The sequence below is a fragment of the Passer montanus genome, unplaced genomic scaffold (assembly GCF_014805655.1).
Source record: "Passer montanus isolate IOZ18808 unplaced genomic scaffold, ASM1480565v1 scaffold12, whole genome shotgun sequence".
Classification (NCBI taxonomy): domain Eukaryota; kingdom Metazoa; phylum Chordata; class Aves; order Passeriformes; family Passeridae; genus Passer; species Passer montanus.
The window spans coordinates 7,072,126-7,092,951 of NW_024358722.1; the positions used below are offsets into that span (position 1 = coordinate 7,072,126).

Genomic DNA, 20,826 nt, shown 5'->3' on the forward strand with positions numbered 1-20,826 from the left:
TCCTAGTAAGTAAATTCTGCAGGGGAGCCATCTTTGCAGTACATCTTTATTCTCCTCAGAAATTGAAGTGTAATATAGGACTCTCTCCTGCTGTTCCCCCTCACCAGGCTCCAGCTTTTCACAGTGCTTTGTGTCACTGTAAAGACACAAAAATTAGCAGCATTTATGGAGCTCAAGAACTCAAGCAGTGAATGGGGAAGTTCTAAATTTGAAATTCTAAAATTTGGAAGTACTTAAAAAAAAGAAATAAGAATATTAGAATCGGTTCAACAACCAGTGCTGCAGGACAGCATCTGACCCAGCCATTCTGGCAATACCAACAAAGACGTCTCCCACACCTGATTAACACCTTTAATATCAGAGCTAATAACTTGCAGGGGCTTAGGACTGCTAAAAGCTTGGAGAAGGAGAAACACTGAAGTGCCCATGTGCAGGCTGTGCAAACACAAGCTGTGCTGGGTGAGCAGAGGGGCAGCAGGGGAGGGCCTGGTTACACCCTTGGTTGCTGCCAGGATCCAGCTCCATGGCTGCAGACCAGCACATTGGAGACTTCAGCCCACTGGCCCCAACAACACTTTCTTGTGGAACAAAGCCCATCTCCTCTAACACAGCTTTTTCCCAGGAACTGGCCCATATGGAATAAAATAAATAAATCACAAGTGTTTTGCGAAAGGGAAAAAAAAAGTTCCTGCTGTACATAACTCGGGGGAGCAGATGTTTTTCCATTAGCTCACTGTTCTCTGCTGCACTGGCTCTCTTTGCATTTCTTGTTTGTAGCATGTTCAGTATAAACTATTTTTCCTATGTTAAATTGTAGCATGTTACTGAGACAGCAGGTAGCCCACTCCAGCCCCGCTGTGAGGACATGGAATAGTATGCTTGTCATTTTTCTCTAAATCCTACTTTAAACTAGCCTTAGGGTCTACCTGGTGAGGTTCACAGGCTGAGCTTAGCAGGCATTTAGCCAAACTCAGATCAAATTACCAGACCTACTTTGCTGTGAGTGGCCATATTTGGTAAAGTATTGGGTTAGTCAAGAAGCTAAATTGTCAGATATAAACTACTAGTAAAGACAAACAGAGTGGACCTTGTAGTTAAAAGTAAAGCTTAAAATAATACAGTAACAGGAGCTAGAATATTAGAACTCTTATTAAAACTGGCTCGTAGCATTCTAAAATGCTGTGCATAAATAGAGCATATGGTGATTACTGCCTGGAAATATAATCACACATACTTTGGATAAAAAATCATTCCAGTCACCCAAAGAGCCTAGAACTATTAACACTATTTCTTTCCAATACTGACATGCTTTGCTCTCTGGGTCAAAAGTGATCTTATAAAAATACCGAATGAAGGTAAATTTTGGTCATAAATTTGAACAATTTCAAGTATATTTTCTTTAGTCAAACAGCATGACTCTATTTTCTAAACAAAAAGGAGTACTGGCATGACTGTTAGAAACACTAGCACTAGTAATCTCTGTGATTCCCCTTGCAGCTCTTCCTGCAGGAAGAGGGAGGAGTTAACAAGCTTCACCAGTGCCACCAACGTTCCTTGCCTCTTCTCAAACTTGAATTCAAGCTCTCAGCCATGAAAAGCAGAACAAAGAGGAGAAATGAGCATAAGGATTGCATAATGAACACCTCTCCTGGAGCTGCACCACCATAGCATGTGCACTGTAGCACTGCTCCTAAGTACTCCCTGAAACGAGCTGTTTCTCAGACATGGGGCCAAGAATAATGTTTAGGCTCATAAATGTTAAAGTGTTCCGAGATGACTCTTTTTAAGCAGCCATTATATTCAAGAGGACTAGAGGGGTTATTGTTAAAAGGGACCAGACAAGCTGTGTTAACAATCTCTGCTGCAGAACACTTGGAAATAGAATGTGCCTGTTAGTATTCCAAGCATGCCTGCTGCAGGGGACTTCTCTAGTCTTTGAGGACAGCACACTGCTCTTCCAAAGCTGTGACTACCTGTGCAGAAAACAGGAAGACATGGAAGGCCACTAAGGCAATGTGCCGAGTTCTTTGCTGCAGATGACACTACTCCCAGGTGGTCCTGAAAGAGATGGCTGGACATTAGATTAACAGTGAGAATTCACGGTTTTATTTTGATGCTTGAAAGAGAAAGGACTCTTTCTAGAGACCACAGATCCATCAAGCAGCTCTTTGTTTACAGGAGGCTACAAAAAATTACCTTGCCAAAGATCACTAGGCATTGCTGCAGGGAAAGACAAGGTACAGCATCTATTACAGCGCAACACATTTTGATTTAGCAGCTGCACATCCAAAGATGGTGCTTTCTTGTCTTCCCTACAAAACTATGCTGGTCACAAACCCAGAAAAATTACAGATAAAACCACTGAGTGTATGCTGTCTTGTGGGTGAAATAAGCATCTTTATCACAGCACAAAAGGGATTAAGTATTTGCACAGGGTTCACAGGCTTCCCTTCAGCCACTGTTAAGGGAACACACAAATTCTCATAAGCTAATTTTGAAACCCGTTAGAGAACAAGGGCTCTGCAGCTTGGAGGGACTGAGGACACTTCTGTACAAGGCAGGAACTCCTACTGCAGCTGGAGAATGATGCACTAAGGATACCCCTATGTAGGCATCACTGGATAGGTGCCACCCCCTAACAGTCCCTTTTTCAAGTATATGTACTGGCATTGTGGCCTGGCCTGGCTGCTGGAAGGCTGTAAGAGCAGTCCTGTATAGCTGTGGGATAGCTGGTTCTGTGTGCCTCTCCCCAGTCTCACTGCACAAAGTTCTAACTGCACCAGCTGGTTGGTACCATTACCTCTCATGCCCTGGGATATCAGAAAGCATGGCAACTGCAATGGCTTTAATGGCACCCAGATTGCAACCTGGCACTCTCAATCCCTACCCATGCACAGAGGCACGGCCAGCTGTGTCCTGTGAGTGTCTGAGAAGGACGGATGCTTTGTTATAAATTAACTGTAGTATGAGGTTAGGAAATTGTAATAACTTTATCTAAGGATTTATGAGTCATACTAAAAAGGTCGAAGTGTTAATGACAACAAAAACAACAACACACAAGTCATTTCCCAAAGGCGGATTAACATTTTTTCCCTTTGGAGATAGGACACTGAGGTATGAAAAAGTTAGGCAACTTGCCTGGAGTCACAAGATGAGTCACTGATTGAAAAAGGACAAGTCCAAGCTAAACCTGATGAAAATCTACAGCATACTGATGCAGACCTTCCATGAATATCAACTGACTCCATAGGCAGGCATCAGAATGTTGCACTAATTGCCTGTTGCTTTCCACAGCCATTAGTTTTTGGGCAAGCAGCAATGTAAAACCACCTGACTACCTCAACTTCCTCTAACTATGCATATCTGTTTAATTGGTTGTCTATGAAATATCTCTGTTTTGGAAGGTACTTCTTACAAGTACACTTCTTCCTCCCTTCCTCTCCTTTCAGACAGGAAAGATCCTAGTAGTGAAGGTCAGTGACACTCTTTGGATTATTCCATTCAATAGCCTCAGCGTAAGGCCAATCCACTTCCAAGAAGTCCTCTAATTATTCAGGCACTGTGCCCTTCTCCACAGAGAGTAAAGACTACCCCAAATACTTGCACCTCTCTTCATCCTTCAGGATACCAGAATCCAGCAGCTTCCACACTACTGTGAGAAGAGAATGGCCAGTACCTCAGCAGGAGCTCATTAAGCTGCATCCATAACAATAACTACTTCAGTAATGAAATTACAAAGCAGTCACAGTACATGTTTTCAAAATATCAATCCTGAATTGAGTCCAGCTAAAACTAAGCATGAGGCAAAACAAAGGCTTACAAAAGATAAGAAAGAAAAGTTACAGCTTATAAAAATAAATTCTATCTAAAAGAATTAATTAACACCTTTCAGAAAGGCACTCTATTCACACGGAAAAGCAATCATAGCAATTCACAGCAAGCACTAGGTCTTTATTGCTTTTGTCTTTTCAGACAGCAGCAAAAATGTAAACTGCCTAGAGCAACTGTAGGATGATGGACAACAGACACCTGACTTCTCATCATAATAAACTCCATTTATTTTGCTCCCCACCAGCCCTCTCTGCAGCCTTAAATCAGGAGTATAAACTGAATAAAGCACAATCTTGCTGGTGATTTTGAAGCCCACAACACATCACTGAAATTTACATCCACACAAGCCATTAAGGAGAACACATATGATTAACTTAAAGGATGATGCATTTTATAAGGTAACTTCTTTTGTTAATAGTAATCAAATTGTAGCAAAAACAATGTAATATATTTTGTTCTAGAACTAAAGTCTAATTGGTAGGAAATTACCCACAAAAGCAGCTATGAAAATCTTTGCTACGAACTAGGGTGAGACTGCCAGGTCTTATATGAGAACTGTCAATTGCATAGATTAGCAAAATGAGAATTTGAAAGGTTCTCCTGCACAAAGAATAGAAAACTATCAGCAGCTTTCCAGGGGGTTCTGCTTTTCTTTCTGCATTGCAAATGGTGAAACATCTAATAAGCAATCACAGCACTCAAAGGTAATTTCAAGTGTGCAACTGTGGGCCCAGCTATGGTAGAAAAACTGTATCTCCTAAAAACAAAATTATAGGGTTGGAACTCTATCAGTTCAGAAACACTGGAATGCAAACACAAAGCGCTGGGCAATTCTGCTCCTCAACAAATGTCCTACATAAAACCCCTCCATGGCTTTGGAAATCGCTTGTGGATAGAGTCTCTCTTCACTGTTTTGCCTTTATGTGCTCTGCTGAAGCATCTTTGCATTAGTGTCTCAAATTGATACTCAATCTAAAAGACCCTGGGAGGTTCAAACAGTCGAGGACAGAGTGGAGAACATGCTCTTTCTAATAATTTTCACTTAAACCCCAGCAAAAATTGGAATGATTAAATCACATTTAAGACATGGTTTGCCCAGTCTTATTACAGGGAAGCATTTAGTAAAAGGAGAGTGAAAATAATTTTCCTTATGAACTACCATTTGTTAGTGAAGAACTACCTACCCTCTTTTTCTAAAAGCATATTATAGTGATGACTGAAGTTTTCTGTGTGTTTTGGAAAAACAATAGTGAGCTGAGAAATCACACTACTACAGTATTTGGGGTCAAAATTAAATGAGTAGTGTTTCAAAAACCATCTGGGATAGACAGGCAGATTTTCTGCTGGAATAGAGTGATTTTCAACTCATGACTTCAACTACTCTGTTAATACTTATGTCATTTGATTCATCACTGAAGGGAAAGAGGAATTCCAGGTAGCTCAGGACTTACCAGCTTGTAGCCAAATTTGTTCAAGAGTTGTCCACAGCTTCACAGGTCCCTGCTTCATTGTGCTGCTCTGCATAGTTATTTCAGACATGGCCTGTTCCAGTCTTGATGCAGCAAGGGAAGAGGCTCGTTGTGACCCTACGAACCAAACAAACAATGATGTATTTTATACTTATGATATTTCTTTGACTTGTTAAGGCAGCGGGTCTGATCCTCCACTCAGTGCATTGGTTTACGTAATAAGAACTCTGCTGAATTTTGGCATGACAAACTGGAGAATGTTTTATAAAAGGTTAATTTACTGAAAAAAAACTCACTAAATTATCCAAGGGCTGCAGCTCAAACACGCATATTAAGAGACAGACAGTAATTTTATAAAGGTCTGCTTAGCATTCATCAAGGAAGCAACCATATTCTACTCGCTTGGGAAGCAGAAGTCTAGCATCAAATATTTTCCACAAATACCCATTTTATAAGCACAGTCATCATACAGCTACAAAATGTGCTCCACTAAGGTAAAAAATTCATACAGCATTACAAGGTAGCTTAGCCCCATTCACATAGCACACGCAATTCAAGTGACATCAATATTGTTCTACTGATTTAGAGACAGGGTGGTTTTTCATTTAACCTTGGGGAGCACAGAGTTCAGAGCTTTGACTACATTAACCTTTAGTATGCACTGTAACATTTACGCAAGAATGAAGTATTTGGCGCTCACACCTCTGGGACAAAACATCACATCAAAAGTTTATCCCAGGAGGGCTGCATGGGCAGAAACCACATTCTCCAGTACAGCAAGTGGGATAACACTGGTGAACCAACCTCTCAGAGGGGTATCGAGATGGTGGTAACAAAATAAGAAGCTACAAAATGAGATTTCAGAATTGGCTTTGAGAAATAAATATTTTAATATACATAGGTTTTAATGTGATTTTATTGTTGATAAGCTCTTTCTCTGGAGAGCTGCTGTGACTGAAGCACTTGTGTTGATTAGCATTACTCTTGAATCTATCGTTACAGGCTGACCTCATAAACCACAAGATCCTAGAGTTAAAATCCCGCTTTTTCTCTCCCGCAGCCACGGGGCACATGCACTTAATGGTCTCTCTGAGAGGGACAGCATGCTTTTCCAGCTGGAGTGTGCTCAAGAGACAGAGGGCTGCCAAACCACACCTCCTTTCCAGCAGACCAGCACATCACCCTGTGGTCCCCAGCCATGGCCCCCCGGCCATCTCCGCTCTGGATGCGGAGCAGGGACCCAGCCTCCCAGCAGGCATGAGGGAGGCTTTACTCTCCCGTGCCAGCACCCCTGCTTTGCAAGGCAGGACATGGCTACAGCTTCTACTTAACCCGAGGTGAGCATGTCACGGCTTGGGAGAGACCACAAGTGCAACTCCAGGCTCAGAACTGCTATGGGAAATATTTGTCCTATTATCTCATCACTAACTAATGTCATTCATTTCAAGCAGGAGAACTTCAAAACAGCCCTGCAGCAGGCGCCTCCCACGGCTCCCTTGGAAAATGCAAATGTGTTCTTCCCAAATGCATTTCTTAAATTCCTACATATTTTCAAAGACATTCCTGATCTAATGTTCCAAGAGATGACAGTGCAGTAATGTAGCAATTACGGCTTTAAGGGTACGGGCAAAAGCCATTCAGCTTTGCAGGAAGAATTTATTGTATTTACCAGTTTATTTAACTGATCCACCTTCAGCCTGTTTCACTGCATGAGATTTTTCCCCTGCCTTGCCCACTCACTCCTCTCCCAGATCCCTATATCCACTAGTGAGAAATTCACTGAATCTCCCAGAAATTTAAGTCAGTCTAGAGCCATTTGACACAGGCAATACTACCAAGCATTTATCCCTAGCCATCTAAAACACACACAGCTTCCCTGCAGTGCAGAGACAAGAAAATGGACACATGAGCAAGCTAGTAAATTTATTAACAGAGCTTTGAAGTTAGGGCAGACTTCTTGCCTTCTAGATTGGCAAACCTAGAAAAAAAATTACATTAACTTTGTGGATTGCGCAGTCAGCCTAAGGAGGTTCTTATATTAACATGTTTTGCATGCAACTTTCCTGCCAAGGCTGCCCTCTCCCAGAGAAGCTTTGTGGAGCTGTGTTTCTTGCAAGCATCCACATGTAACGCTGGGCTGTTTGCACTGGGTGGGCAGATAGGCTGGTGTCTTATTCAATCCTCACAGAGCTCGGGAAATCCTCTTTTCCTTGCAAATCAATCCAAGAAAACTAAATCACCTTTGTGCATTTTGGAGAGGTTCACATAATGCCTAAGTAGATCCAGTTACAATCTACTAAAGCATCCTTCCCTCACAAAGCAGACTTCACAGGAATATAACAGCATAGTTGCTGTCAAAGAAACCCAAGTTAGCTGTTCCTCATCTTATCTTCATTAGCCCAATAGTTGCCAAGAGGGGAACTTGAGACTGAGACTGATCCTGCCTAGTGCAGTGGGCATCTGCACAGCTGGACAAATGAGACCCAAGTTACTTAGCAATTTACAGGGAGGCTCTTTGGCATGCCAATCCTTTGATGTTTACTTTCTTTTCCAACCTACAAGAGGAAGCAAAATATTTTAGGCAGAGACCATGCCTAAAATATTTTGCTTCCTCTTGTAGGCTATGCCATCCCTGCTTGGCCTCAGACACAGACACACTCCTTGCTCTGGACATGTACATGTCAGATGATCAGGCTCTCTCCAAACCAGCCCATACTCCACTTTTGCCACCACTGTTCTTGCCCATCTCTGCTGGGATGCTCACAGCAGTTCTCCTTAAAGCTTGCCTCACCAAATAAACTCTGTAAGAGAAGGTTTTTACCATCCTGGTCCTTCTGGATTGAAAGGGGCTCAGCCACATCTCTGCATCTCAGGCAAGCAACACAGTGCCCATGGGGGTGGGCTGATGGCTACTGCAGCCACAAAAGAGTTTACCTCAAACACACTATATCCTGAGAGGGGAGATCAGCACGTGCCACACTGACAGGACTCTGACCTGAGGGTGGTGGGGGGAGATGAGAAAACTTCAAGCAACATTAAAAAATTTATCTGAACGTCTCATAAGCTATCTCCTCCGAAAGAAACATGCTAAAAAAACCTCCCCACAAAACCTGTCTCGCAGAACTTTAATGTCATGCCTCAAAATACATGCAAATGTTGGCATACGAAGATATCATATCAATTTGTTATTTTAGTGCAGTCTCTTTCTCTATTTAACAGCTCTACGAGACAGAATATAAACTTCACATTTTACAATAAATCCCGCCAAACATTTTGGAAATAACTCATGAAATAACAAACTGATTTTGTTCTGATGAGCTCTGCACATAAGCCATACAAAATCTATCTAAATAATTTAAAAGCACTGTTCTAGGGTGTTTTAAGACCAAAAAAACCAAGTTTAATATTTTGCATTTATGCGAAAACTGCTATCAAAATAGAAATGCAGCTCATTAGATATACTAGGCTTATAAGAAACACAGAAGTCCCAAGCCTAAATCACTTCAGACAAAAGCATTATAAGATAAGACTAAATCAGAGAAAGAATGAAATAGCAAGGCAGCTGAGTGATGTCAGTGAATTTAGTTAGGAACACTGCTTCAGTTAGGAAAAGATGAAGAAAATAAAGAGGAATTAATCTTTCTGGCAGCAAACCTAAAATTCTGGCACAGCAAATAATCTTATTGTGGTCTAGCTGAGGGAGAGGCCAGTGTGAAAGCTGGCCACAGTGACTGCCACCCTTCAGTGATGAGCCCAGAGATGACAGAGCGCCTGCGCAGTGCAGTGATGCCGCTGCATGCTCCCGGGGGATTGCACAACACAGCACTGCCTGCTCCACAGCCATGCAGAAACATCAGACCTCCTCCTCTTTCAAAGCAGGCAGCCCCAGCCCCAGCCCTGGAGAAGGGCAAGAGGAGGTAGAGCTGTACCCTACAATCTCACCCACTACTGTCTTCAAAAAGGCTCCCAACAGGGACAGCAGATCAGCTGCTTCCCTTCTAGATGGAGAACAGCAACGCCCAGAGCCTGCAGAGAAGGGAGCCACAGAGCCCTGCTGAAAGCAGCCAGTGCCAGCCCCACACTTAGGTGGGTGGTGTAATTTCAGTACCAGCTCCTTTCTTGCATTCACTGTGGGGGCAACCATGTTAGCATGGAAACCTGGAGTCTCAAAGTGGAGGAGGAATACATTTCTTGGCTAAAACCAAACTGCATTCAGTGCAAATCACTTTAAGTGCATGAAAAGCTGATTCAAAGCTTGTACTTTACATTAATTTGCCCTTTCTGGCAGGCAGCACCATGGCATATAGCACAATTAAGACTCAGACAAACCCTAATTCCCTAGAGATCCATGAGATTTACGTGTTAGGTTTTTTTCTTGTCCATTTTCTGAGTTTGAGATTCACTTTCTTTGCTTCATCTATACCCACAAGCATAGGCACTTGATTCCCTAAAAAACCCTCCAAACTAAAAGGCAAGTTTCTCACATCATCATCTGATTTTGAGCTAGGGTTTTAAAGAAGTAAAAAGTATCACGAGATGTACAACAGAAATCACAAGTCAGCAGCACTCTCTGAAAGCTGCCTTTCCCCTTTACTGCCAAGATCAGCTTTGATGTCTCAGTTACTTCCATCTGACTGTATCTGGTACTGTGAATATGTATTTGCCATACAATAAAGCATCACAAGGTTTATGCACAAATCCCAGAGCAAATCACCATCTAATAGGAATAGACACTCTCACTCAGCTTTCCAAAACCAACAAAAGCAGCTGGCTTGATCAGGACATCTAAACAGAATTAAATGAGGAGGCAGGCTGAGGGAGGGAAGGAATAAAAAAATAAAAAGAAGGACAGAATTATACATCTCGGAGAGCTTTGTGAAAGAAAGCAGAAACTCCTGTCTGTGATATGTATGGGGAAGCCAAGGTACAGGCAAACCACAGTGACACATTCCACAGCAAAGCTGGCCATGGAGGCAGACCTGGACCTCCTGACCAGCAGCCCAGCAACACAGATGTGCACAGGCCCACCACCCTCTCCAAAGAAAATGAACCATTCATCTCTCACAAAAGCACATGTTTAGGACAAGAAAGCACAAATCTTGTTTCCTTACCAGAATCAGTGTCGTGAGCATCTGGGAGAGTGAGATGCAGTCCATTATGCTTTTTGATTACTGGTGTTTCGGTCACACTACTTCCTTTCTCAGAGCCACTGTAAAGAAACAAAACTGTGTAACACGGACAACCCTCAGTGGAGAAATGTTCCCCTCAAAGCAGGCAATAGTTTAGCTGCCATGGGAAGTGAAAAATCAAGGTTTCCAGTTGTGAGAAATGAGCTTATTGAATGTATTAACACCCAGCCCACTGCCAGTGGACAGGAAGCTCAGAGACTGCCCAGCAGGGGCTCCAGGGCACACACACTGGTATTTAGTTTATTTGGCTATAGGAAGTCTTTACAAACCACTGGACAAGAAACATGTTAGCAGCCAGAAGTCAGACCAGAGGAGGCCCACTAGCAGACCCAGACCCAGCAAGAGCCACCATCTCTTGGGCTTTTCTGCAGAATAATTTGTTCACAGGTTTACTGTGCTGATCCTTTTGAAATAGACCAATTACCACCTTCCACCTGGGTGCTAATTTCTTCATATTTTCATTTCAAAGGGCTTATGTGCCCTTAATTTTAGGTTTGCTCCCCTTCCTCCTTTGTTCTGTTCAAAAAGAGGAGGAAGATAAAAACTACCAGATAGCACTGCTTTATGAAACAGGTCTGTTTATGAAACTCTGGTCTGTTCTTCTACTGGACTTCTGTCCTCACAGGAGAGGCCTTACAAAGAGAAACTCACAAAAAAAAAATCATGTGGCTAACAAAAAGTCACTTAACACAGATCTCTTGAGCCTTCCTGTCACCACATAGTCTGCCTTCCCCCAAGGATCAGTGGTGATGATATCTCCTCTCATCATCCATTAAGGGATGAAATACCAAAAGGAAAAGTGACTGCCCTGGCTACTTTTTCTGGCACACTTCCAAGCCTGCAGCTCAGCCTTTGGACAATATTCCTTCCAGGAAGCAAGCTGTCAGAGAGACATGATTGGTGTGGATGCCCCCATCTTTCAGTCTGATGAGTCCTTCGGTAGGAATTGCACAGAATTCTCTTGAATCTGCATTGATCTAGCAGAAGAACTAGCTTGGGACTGCTATTTGGCTTTAAAAACAATTATTGTTATCACAGAAAACAACAGCAAAAGATAAAGCAAGTCTTGTCCTTTCCAGCTAACAACCTAAGCCTGAAAGCCACTTACTGTCATTCATCATAATAGCAATCATATTTACAGCAGCTAAATAACCTTTTACTTGGGCTTTGAGACCAAGCATAATGGTTTCTGTTAATGCTCTCTGAATTCTTGGGCACTGGACTGCACCAATCTCTGTCCTTGAATGGGCCTCTCTTGTCTTCCATACTGGTTTCCACACTGATAATTAATTTGAGACTATCAGGTAGTGACACAGAGAAGGGAAATTAAATTACCTGTCCTATGCCTCAGCCTTACCTAAACAGGACTGACCCAAGTGTAAGTGCCCTGGCCAGAAGCTGCTGGTGAAACTGTATGGACAGCTCAGTCTCACTCCTGTGCATGCAGGAATAAGGCAGCTGCACTTCCATACATTACTGCCATGATATGAGGTAAGTGCTACCTTAATGCAGCAGCCACCACCGTGGAATCACTGCTCAGGCACATGCTGGAACACTGGTTAATACACTGTACTCCTACTCTAAAGACAGGTGAAGAGATTGGAAAATCCCAGGCTGAAAACGCAGTGTAATGCATTGTGCAAAACAGCCACTCCCAATGGCCTTGTTATCCCAGAGAAGGGCTGAAAATTAACTACCCTTTAAAAGCTGCAGTACAAAGCCTTCAGCCAGGAAAGCTTTTGATGCACCACGGAAGGGATAGTAACCAGATTATTTGCTTTCTACATACAGCACTGGAAATGTTGACAGTATGACAGCAGGACATCTACTGCCCATGTTTTTGAAACATAGTTGAGACAGTGGACAAATTGGTGACAAAAACACTGAGTGGGACACTTGGTTGTGAGAATGCAAAGGCACCAGTTTGTCAGAGAGAAGACAGGGGACTTGAACAGGGCATATAAATAGCTGCTGGGGATAAAATACTGGGCCCTGAAAGACTTTTTTGGTCTGTCAGAATCACAGTAAGATTGCAAAGCCAGCAACAGGCCAGACAAATGCAACTGAAGTGCCATTTAATTGTGTAGGCAATTATCCACTGATTGAACCAGTAAGGAATACTGAGTGTAACAGCTCTCAACTTTGTGTAAATACAACCTCCTCTTTTGCAAGAGGCCCTAAAAATGCCTTTGTCCAAGTCTCACTGATAAGAATTCCCCTTAAGTTCCTCTGCCAGCCCTACCCAGAATACTTTACATATTTGTTAGCTGATACTGCTGCAATTTGCTAAATACAAGGGGCTTCCTGGGTCACTGAATCCAGTCTAAAACTGCAGGTACCAAGTTGATTCTTGTTACCTTTCCAATAGCATTTCCTGATATTAAAAACTTTATGGTGTGTTTTTTGAAAAAAGAAAAAAAAAGCCCTGCTGGGAATAGCAGTGAAATATATACTAGAGTTTTTAAAAGCAAAAGCAAAGCAATTTGTTTTGTTTAAGATTCTATGGCTAAAGCTTATCAAAAGCCTCTAAAGCTATCACATCCTGGGTTTTTAAGTATAAGAGCCAAAGCACAGCTTGGGATCCAAATGCAGTCCAAATGGCTGAACTAGCTATTTGTCTGTTTTCCAATGTACTCTCTACAGTTGCAGGCTTTCAGCCCCCCCTTGCAAAAGTAAACCTTCCTCAGTCATAATTGTTCAGTGTGGATTTGATCAGCTTCACAAGGACTACTCATGGGTATAAAGATTATTCATGTGAGCGGTACAGGATTGAATCCTCAGCTAAAGATACTAAGGCCTAAGGAAATCAATGATTCAAGTCTGTAAAAGACCACTGCTGCTATGTAAATATTCTGATTTTTTGTGTTTGGTTTGCTGCTCATTAGCTAAACCAACAAGAATTACTAATATCCCCTCAAGGACAACTTGTACATAGACATGCACCATACTGTGCATATACTTCTGGTGTTTATAAAACTTATGCAAATGCATACAAAAATTGGGGAACAACTCAAGCTACATCACCCTGCTGTCTTGATTGCTGCCATCAAGCATGCTGTCCTTCCCTTCAAACACAACCCCTGTGGACATTATGGGCAAGAAGTCTTGGTAAAATATTCCCAAGACATTGTACACTGATACCTTGACTAGGGCAATATCCAAAGGGTGTGGGAAGGAAGAAAACCCAACTCAGTATCTTCCACACTTTTTCAACTTTATCTTTCAGTGGGGCAGCAGATGAAAGGGAGGAAACAGGGAACGTAGCATTGTGTGAATGCAGATTTACTAGGACAAGGGTAGGGTGAAAGATGCTACATCCTTCCTTTCTTTCCTTGCCCAGTTAGCACCAGGCTGTGCAACCAGCGTGCAGCTACAGCATATGAGTTTGGCACTGTGCCTTTCCTTGGCTTACTCACTTCAGGACTGTGTCACCCCCACACATTCCTGGGTGGTGCCAACTTCTGCAGACTGTGAACAATAGCTGATGAAAGCTCAGCACTATTGGGGAGAAAGAAAATCTGTCCTCCATTCTGGACATCGAAATATGGAGAGAGATGTTTAGCCATTGGTGCAGAAACCTGTGGTTCAAACCGCTTCTTCAATACTAAAACATTGAAGTTTAGGTTTTCTAGTTTTTTGGTTTTGTGTTTTTTTTGTTTTGTTTTGTTTTTTTTTAAATAATGGCCATTAAAATCTTCCCTTTTCTTTTTTAAATCATTGCTAGAAATATTACTTATCTCTTAAACAGTACTGTTTATGACTCTTCTTGCAAAATAACTCAAGTACCTAGAAAATTTAAAAAGATAACCACATTACCAATTCAAATCTGAACTTGCTACATTGGAGAAAGCCTACCTGTGCTGTAAAACATTGTATACCATCTGCCACATCTGCAACATATGTCTGCATGTCACCAGAGCCTCTTCAGGTCCTTTATGTATCCATTCCAGTTTTACTTTGGTGAAGAGCAAGCTGCAAGATGAAAAAGAATAACTCCTATTTTATTGGCATCTCATAAAAGTAGAGAATCAGTATCACTCTGGCAAGATCCTGGCAGGCAGCATTTTTACTTGCTTTGTACGTGCAGTAATAAAAGAAAACACCATAGCACAAAACATTTCATTTGGCTCAAGTTTGATTCCCCACAAGGAGATGAGAGGATTAACAATATTCCTCAGCTGCAGTCAAATTTGCGTCACAAAGCTGGCAGGACAGTGTTAAAAGCAAAGCATTCCAAAGCTAACAAGGTGAAACATAAACTGAATCTCGTTTTATTTTGGACAGTATTAAAAACAGGAGAAAACAGAAGTGCCATAATACATATGCCCAGGCTGTTTTCTTTATCTGGCATCTCCTTATAGCACTGGCTTATATAATGAATTTCAGACAAAAACCCCAGCACACTTAACATACACAGATAATTATGTAATGCCTCACAGGAAGGAAACACTTTTTCTTAACCCCAGCTGGCAATCATCTCATGCCCCTAGGCAAGACAGCTGATAGCCTTGTACATTCTTGTTCTAGGTAGTGAAACTGCTGCTACTATTCTTATACCTAGAGAAGACGTACTTGCACAGACCACTGGAATTCAGCAGAATTGGGTCACACAGAGGTTAGAAGACAGATTTGGCAATGACACAAGCTACCATTTGCTGCCAGCATGGCTTTTAATACCATCTTTCACTACACCCATTTTATCTAAATTGTGAAGATGATATAATTTATTTCTTTTATATTCATGAAAAACTTACTTTCTGCTTTAAATGTTTTCATATGGTCCAATATCAACACAATTTTAATTCACTTGATATGGCTAGCAATTAATCCATTGGAAGCACATATGTGTACAAACATGCATACAGCAGCTGAATGTTAAAAATCCTAAAAACAGGTTTGTGAATGTGACCTGCAGGCTCCTGAGGAATCCAAACTACTTCAGAAAGAGACAAGAGCAACTGCATACACGATGTTAGAGAAGAATTTGCAGCTGAGTAAGAGATTCTTCACTTGGAAAATTAGAACTCTACTGCCAATACTGTGTGGTGCATATCTACAGGAATGTGCTAAAATGGCAGTTTCATTTGGCACTAACAAACATTAGGGTGGGCATTTTTGGTTTGGGTTTTTTGCTTGGTTGGTGGTTTTTCCTTGGGGGGTGGGGATGTTAGTGAGCAAAATGTAGCCAACTGTATCTACTGTTATAGTGAAGGCTGCTCATGGCTGCTGCTACAATTTGATGTGGTAGGACAAGCATTCCAAGAAATTCCTCAGGTACAAACTTTGACTAGGAAAGGCAGATCAAGATTCATAATCAAGGGAAGTTGTCTGCACCCTTTACTATTTTACATCCCTACTCTACATCTTTGATTTTCTTGTTACTGGTGTGAACAAGCAAATACTGGTAAGAACATAATCTGCTCTTAGACATGCTGACCACCTAACTGGGAGGAAATCCCTTTATGATTCAGGTATTTGAGGCTAAAACACAGACTGATCAAAATTTTGCTGGGACAAAGATGGATGGATGGATGGATGCACTGTTAAAAATAATGGATGGATGCACTGTTAAAAAAAATAAATCTGAATTCAAAGGAGTGGTTAGCAATGGAACTGGCCACTGATGCCTGCTGCTCTGTATTCCCTGTGAACAGGGCTCATAAGAACAAAGCCTGTTTCAACACAACATATAAATATAAAATCAATCACTTGGGTATAAGGAACACATATCACACTAGAAGGATGGGAAGTTACATCATGGAGTGCAATGGTATTAAAAAAGACATGAAGTTCCTGAGCAACAATGCAGTTAAAAGGTCAAACAACCTTTAGCATCCATATACAGAAATGCAATCAGGTAGGAACAGGAAGACATGGCTGTTCTTGATCAGAGCATCAGCAAGACACTTACTACAATCCTGTTTCTAGTTCTTGCTTTTTGATTCCAGAAGATAACTAAAAGTGAGATATGGTTCAGGAAATGGTTATGCACATGATCTGAGGGCTAGAAAAATGTGTTTCATCAGAGTCTTGATAAGCTCAGTTTATTTGCTTTAACCAAGAAGCAGCAAAGAAATTGTTTTGCCGCAGCCTGCAAGCATCTACACGAAGCCTCTCATTGTGAGCCTTTGATGTAAAAGAAAAGATATAGAGAATCTAAGAATTTGTTGGAAGCTGAAATCAGTCAAATGGAAATTTATAAGTAAATGCATTCACGTAAGTATCAAGGAAAATAATCTTTGCAGCAACTACCTTGTGTGAACAGTAAATTCTTAGTCATTAAAGCCTTTTCAGCAAGGCAGGATAACATCTGGAAAGCAATGGTAGTGTATAAACAGAAGCTGTGGATTTGATGCATAGGCTCATGAGTGAGTTTCTCTGGGCTGCACTGTGTAGAGGGGTGAGACTGCACCACCTTCCTTCTGGAAGTTACTCTATTAAAAATATTCTTCTAGTCCCAGAAGCAAGCACATTGAACAATCTATGCTATTTTATACACACAGAATAATTTTTAAACCACTACAAACTTTCAAAATGAAAGACCTTCTAAAGCACTGTACAGCCCTCCTTGCAGCAGAAGAACAGTGGTCAAGAAGACCAAGGCCAGTTGTATTACATCCCAGAATAAAGCCACACTTCTCAACATGGTAAGATACCACTCAGTATTAATTAAATAGACAAACCTATTGACAGTCAAACTCCAGGACAGGACAGCTATATTAAAGGCTCCTTCTCCTTCTTACATTAGCAGGAACATAGATAGCTTAGCAGCAGGTAAGTAAAATCACTACATAACATCTTTATGCCTTGCAGTTGAACATTAAAAAGACAAAGCAAGCATTTCATCACTCTGCTGTTTACTGCTTACAGTGAGTATATGTCATCTGCTCTGGATGAAGATGCAATGTTCTATCTCAGGAGAGAGAGCAACTAATGAAACTAGGGAAAAAAAAAGCCTCTCACAAAAATATAATGAAACCTCAGAACAATACTATCATGAGTTGTAAGACATGGGCACACTACAGAATCTTGGAGATACTATGCCCTACAAGCTGCTGTGGCAGCTTACCTTGGGAATAGTGTTATCCATGTTATCATGTAGTCTTATAATGCACCAAACCAAAAGACAAATGGGAAGACCGTAAGAAGTAAAACGAATCAAATCATACTAGTGGCAGTAGCGAACAATGCAATTAAGCATGCTAAGTAAAAGGTGGAAATACAAGCAGGGTATCAGGCTGCATGTGCTATATGCTGTTAGTCTTTCTCAGTTTCTAATAAGTTTTGTAACAGTGAAACCAGATAAGTAAATACACAGAGAAAACAGTGACGTAGTATCACATATCTCAAGCTTATAATTTTATTACTGAGCTATCACTCTTGCTACACATAAATCTAACGAGTACTGTGTCCTATCAGTGTCTGCGCACAATTTCAGGGGCATAAATAAAAATTACTTAGCACAGATCTCACCCTATTGTATTTCTTAATATCATTGTACATTTGTATGATGCTTGTAGTATTAAGCAGTGTAGACTTTTAAAAGGATTCAACATATAAAAATAGTCCCACGATTATCAATAGAGTAATTGGTAATTCTATTAGTTTGTGAATATGAAAACAGATTCAGGCTAAAGTAAGTATATAAATTGCTACTGCAAGCATAGGAAAACAGAGGAAAAAAAGAATCCATAAATCATTCTTGTAAACATGTATGATTTCAGGGACAATACCAATGGAGAATAACCAGTACTTAGTCTTGATACGAGACTCTAAGCTCCCTCTCAGAAGAGGTTTTCTTTTGTGGTGCACGTGGACAGTATGCAAAAAGCTTTTTTTCTCTAATGGAACATCAGGTTACTGCCACAAGCAAAAATACCCATCTCTCACTCTATCACATTAACTCTAGCAAATTAAACTCCGGACACAGCCAAATTTGGTGCCACTTTAAGTTCTGAAAATTCAAAATTAATTCATAATGAGGTTTCCCAAGTATCAAAACTTCAGTGGTACAAATTATCATATCACTGTAATATGTCAAACCTTGACAAAAAAGGTAGAGGCTGGAACCTTGGAAGACCCATAAAAATTTTCAGAAGCAAGCAAGCTACTTCAGTTGATTTCAACAGGCATTCAACATTTGTTTTCATAAAGGCTGACTTCAAATGCTTATACTCATGATGTCTAAAGGTCTGGCCAAATACACCTATCTAGCACTTCCAAGAGTCTTTTAATGTTATATGGTTAAATGCTCAGACTAAGTTCTTTAATATTACCCATGAAGAAAAGAGGCAATTCTTTCCCATCCCTGAAAATTCAATTACTGAGGTTTAATAGCTAATATTTATTATCAGAAGATCTCACAAGTGCATCTGTATACCATAAATGCTTATGAGCACATCTGTGGAAGTTTTAAGTTGCTGTGTATAGTGATAATCAATTGAAGACTTTATGGATGCTCTAGGACTTTTTAAGATTTATTAATCAGTTAATTATTGGGACTTTTAAAGCCTGCTTTAAAATGGAGTTCTTAGTATCAAATGTAGCCCTTGTAGTACACATTTATACAGCATCACAGTGGGATCTGTGTCTTATCACTTGACAAGCAATAAATAATGCCAGTACTATAACAAACAAGAACACCTTCCACTCATTTCAAGATTGAGAGACTAAATTAGGACTAATGAGTATTATGTAGTCATCTGTCTATATATTTTGCCATTCACTGTCTGCTTAAAACCCCTCCAGTTTTTGAGAGCTTGTCAGCAGCTTCTCAAAGATCTACATGTCTGAGCTTTACCAGATCGGTGCTGTCATTCCCCAAAGTCTTTCATTATTCACCCAGATTTGTCTACCTACACACACAGCTGTTGGGTTATTTTGGATTCTGAATGCAAAAGAAACAAAAAAACCCCACCAAAACATGCAGCAGTGTATCTTAATTCACCAGACAACTGTGTACATTAGCATCAAGTTACTGACCTTCTCCAGCTGATACGTGTACTTTGCTCCTCTATTAAAGGATGGGATTCACGTGCCTGCTGCTTTGTACAGACATTTGCTTGGAGATGAAAACCAGTGACAGCTCCAAGAGCAGCAAATGCAATTCCAGTGTCTGGGTGATGGGGGTGGGACAGCAAAGTGCCACGGAACAGCAGAGACCAGCTCACCCTACCACCTCTCTGAAGTCCAGATACATATTCCACACCAGAGACAATGAAAACCACAATGCCACAATGTGGCACTGGATGAGTGGAGGACCCAAGCATGTCCTCTGATGAACTGCAAGGTGTGGATTCAAACCCCTGACACTTTAATCCTCTTGAATCAGTTTCTTCTCCTTTAAGGTAATGGATACAATGGGAGGATACAGGTGAATACAGAACACAATCTGATCTAACAGAGCTGGAAAGAGGATGAAAGAGACAAGAAAAATTATCAAAGTTTTGGAACACTTTTGATACATAGATATAGTAAATAGACATCTCAGCCTGAAAAAGAGACTGAGAGAAGAGATGACAGATTTATAAAATCATTAATAGCATGAAGAAGATCAGGAAGTCAAAACAATCTGTGTTGCTTCAATGAAAGAAAGAATATCCAATAAAGCAATCAAACAGTGGATTTAAAATGGGCAAAGTGCTTTTTCATACAACACAAAACTAAAGTGAAAAACCCATTGCTGCAGGATGTTCTGGAGCAGACACAAATATGTTCAAAAAGGGATTAGAGGAATTCACAGATGACAGGCCCATCAGGGGCATTAAAGGCAATCTAATGCAACCTCTGGCTCCAAAAGCCTCTGAGCCAATCTGCTGACAGAAGCAAGGATCACATATGAGGGGTAGGATCATCCTACTGCTAGATTTCTATATGCTTTTCCCTGTGCATTCACCAGATGCCCTGCTGAAGCCAGACAAGCCCTTAGTTTGATCAAGAATGGCCACTCTTACATTTTGATATGGCAGAAACAAGACTGCAAGCCCATATTCTTCTTATAACCCAGATTGTCTAGTCTTGTTTTATCTGTCAGTGGAACTGTAGTGTCTTCACAGAAAATCAGTTACTCAGCTTCCCTGTTATTGAGTTTAGCTTCAGTGGTGAGTCACCTAAACAACTCAATTAGATAATGGATACTCTTTCACCATAACTGTTATGGTTTCATTAACCTTCCTACAATACCTGCTAATGCCCTAGTCAAATTATGAGTAAGAAAAAAAGGAAGCAAAACTGGGGAGCTGCTTTTAATCTCCTGTATTTTTGTTGATAAAAATCAACATCAAAGTTGCTATCTTCTCAAATAACTCCGTGCTTCTTGCAGTCTCCTGACATTTAAG

The 20,826-nt window shown here is 40.9% G+C and overlaps 1 protein-coding gene across 4 annotated transcripts in view; it reads right to left on the reverse strand.

The window, feature by feature from the left end:
* TTC7A (tetratricopeptide repeat domain 7A) overlaps positions 1 to 20,826 on the reverse strand; it is a 240,570-nt gene that overhangs the window by 43,049 nt on the left and 176,695 nt on the right. For all 4 annotated transcript variants that reach the window (XM_039697785.1, XM_039697786.1, XM_039697788.1 and 1 more), the window contains 3 exons: positions 14,345 to 14,461; positions 10,412 to 10,509; positions 5,283 to 5,417 (listed from right to left, as the gene is read on the reverse strand). In XM_039697785.1, the coding sequence (XP_039553719.1) occupies positions 5,283 to 5,417; positions 10,412 to 10,509; positions 14,345 to 14,461 (350 nt within the window). The remainder of the gene's footprint in view (positions 1 to 5,282; positions 5,418 to 10,411; positions 10,510 to 14,344; positions 14,462 to 20,826) is intronic.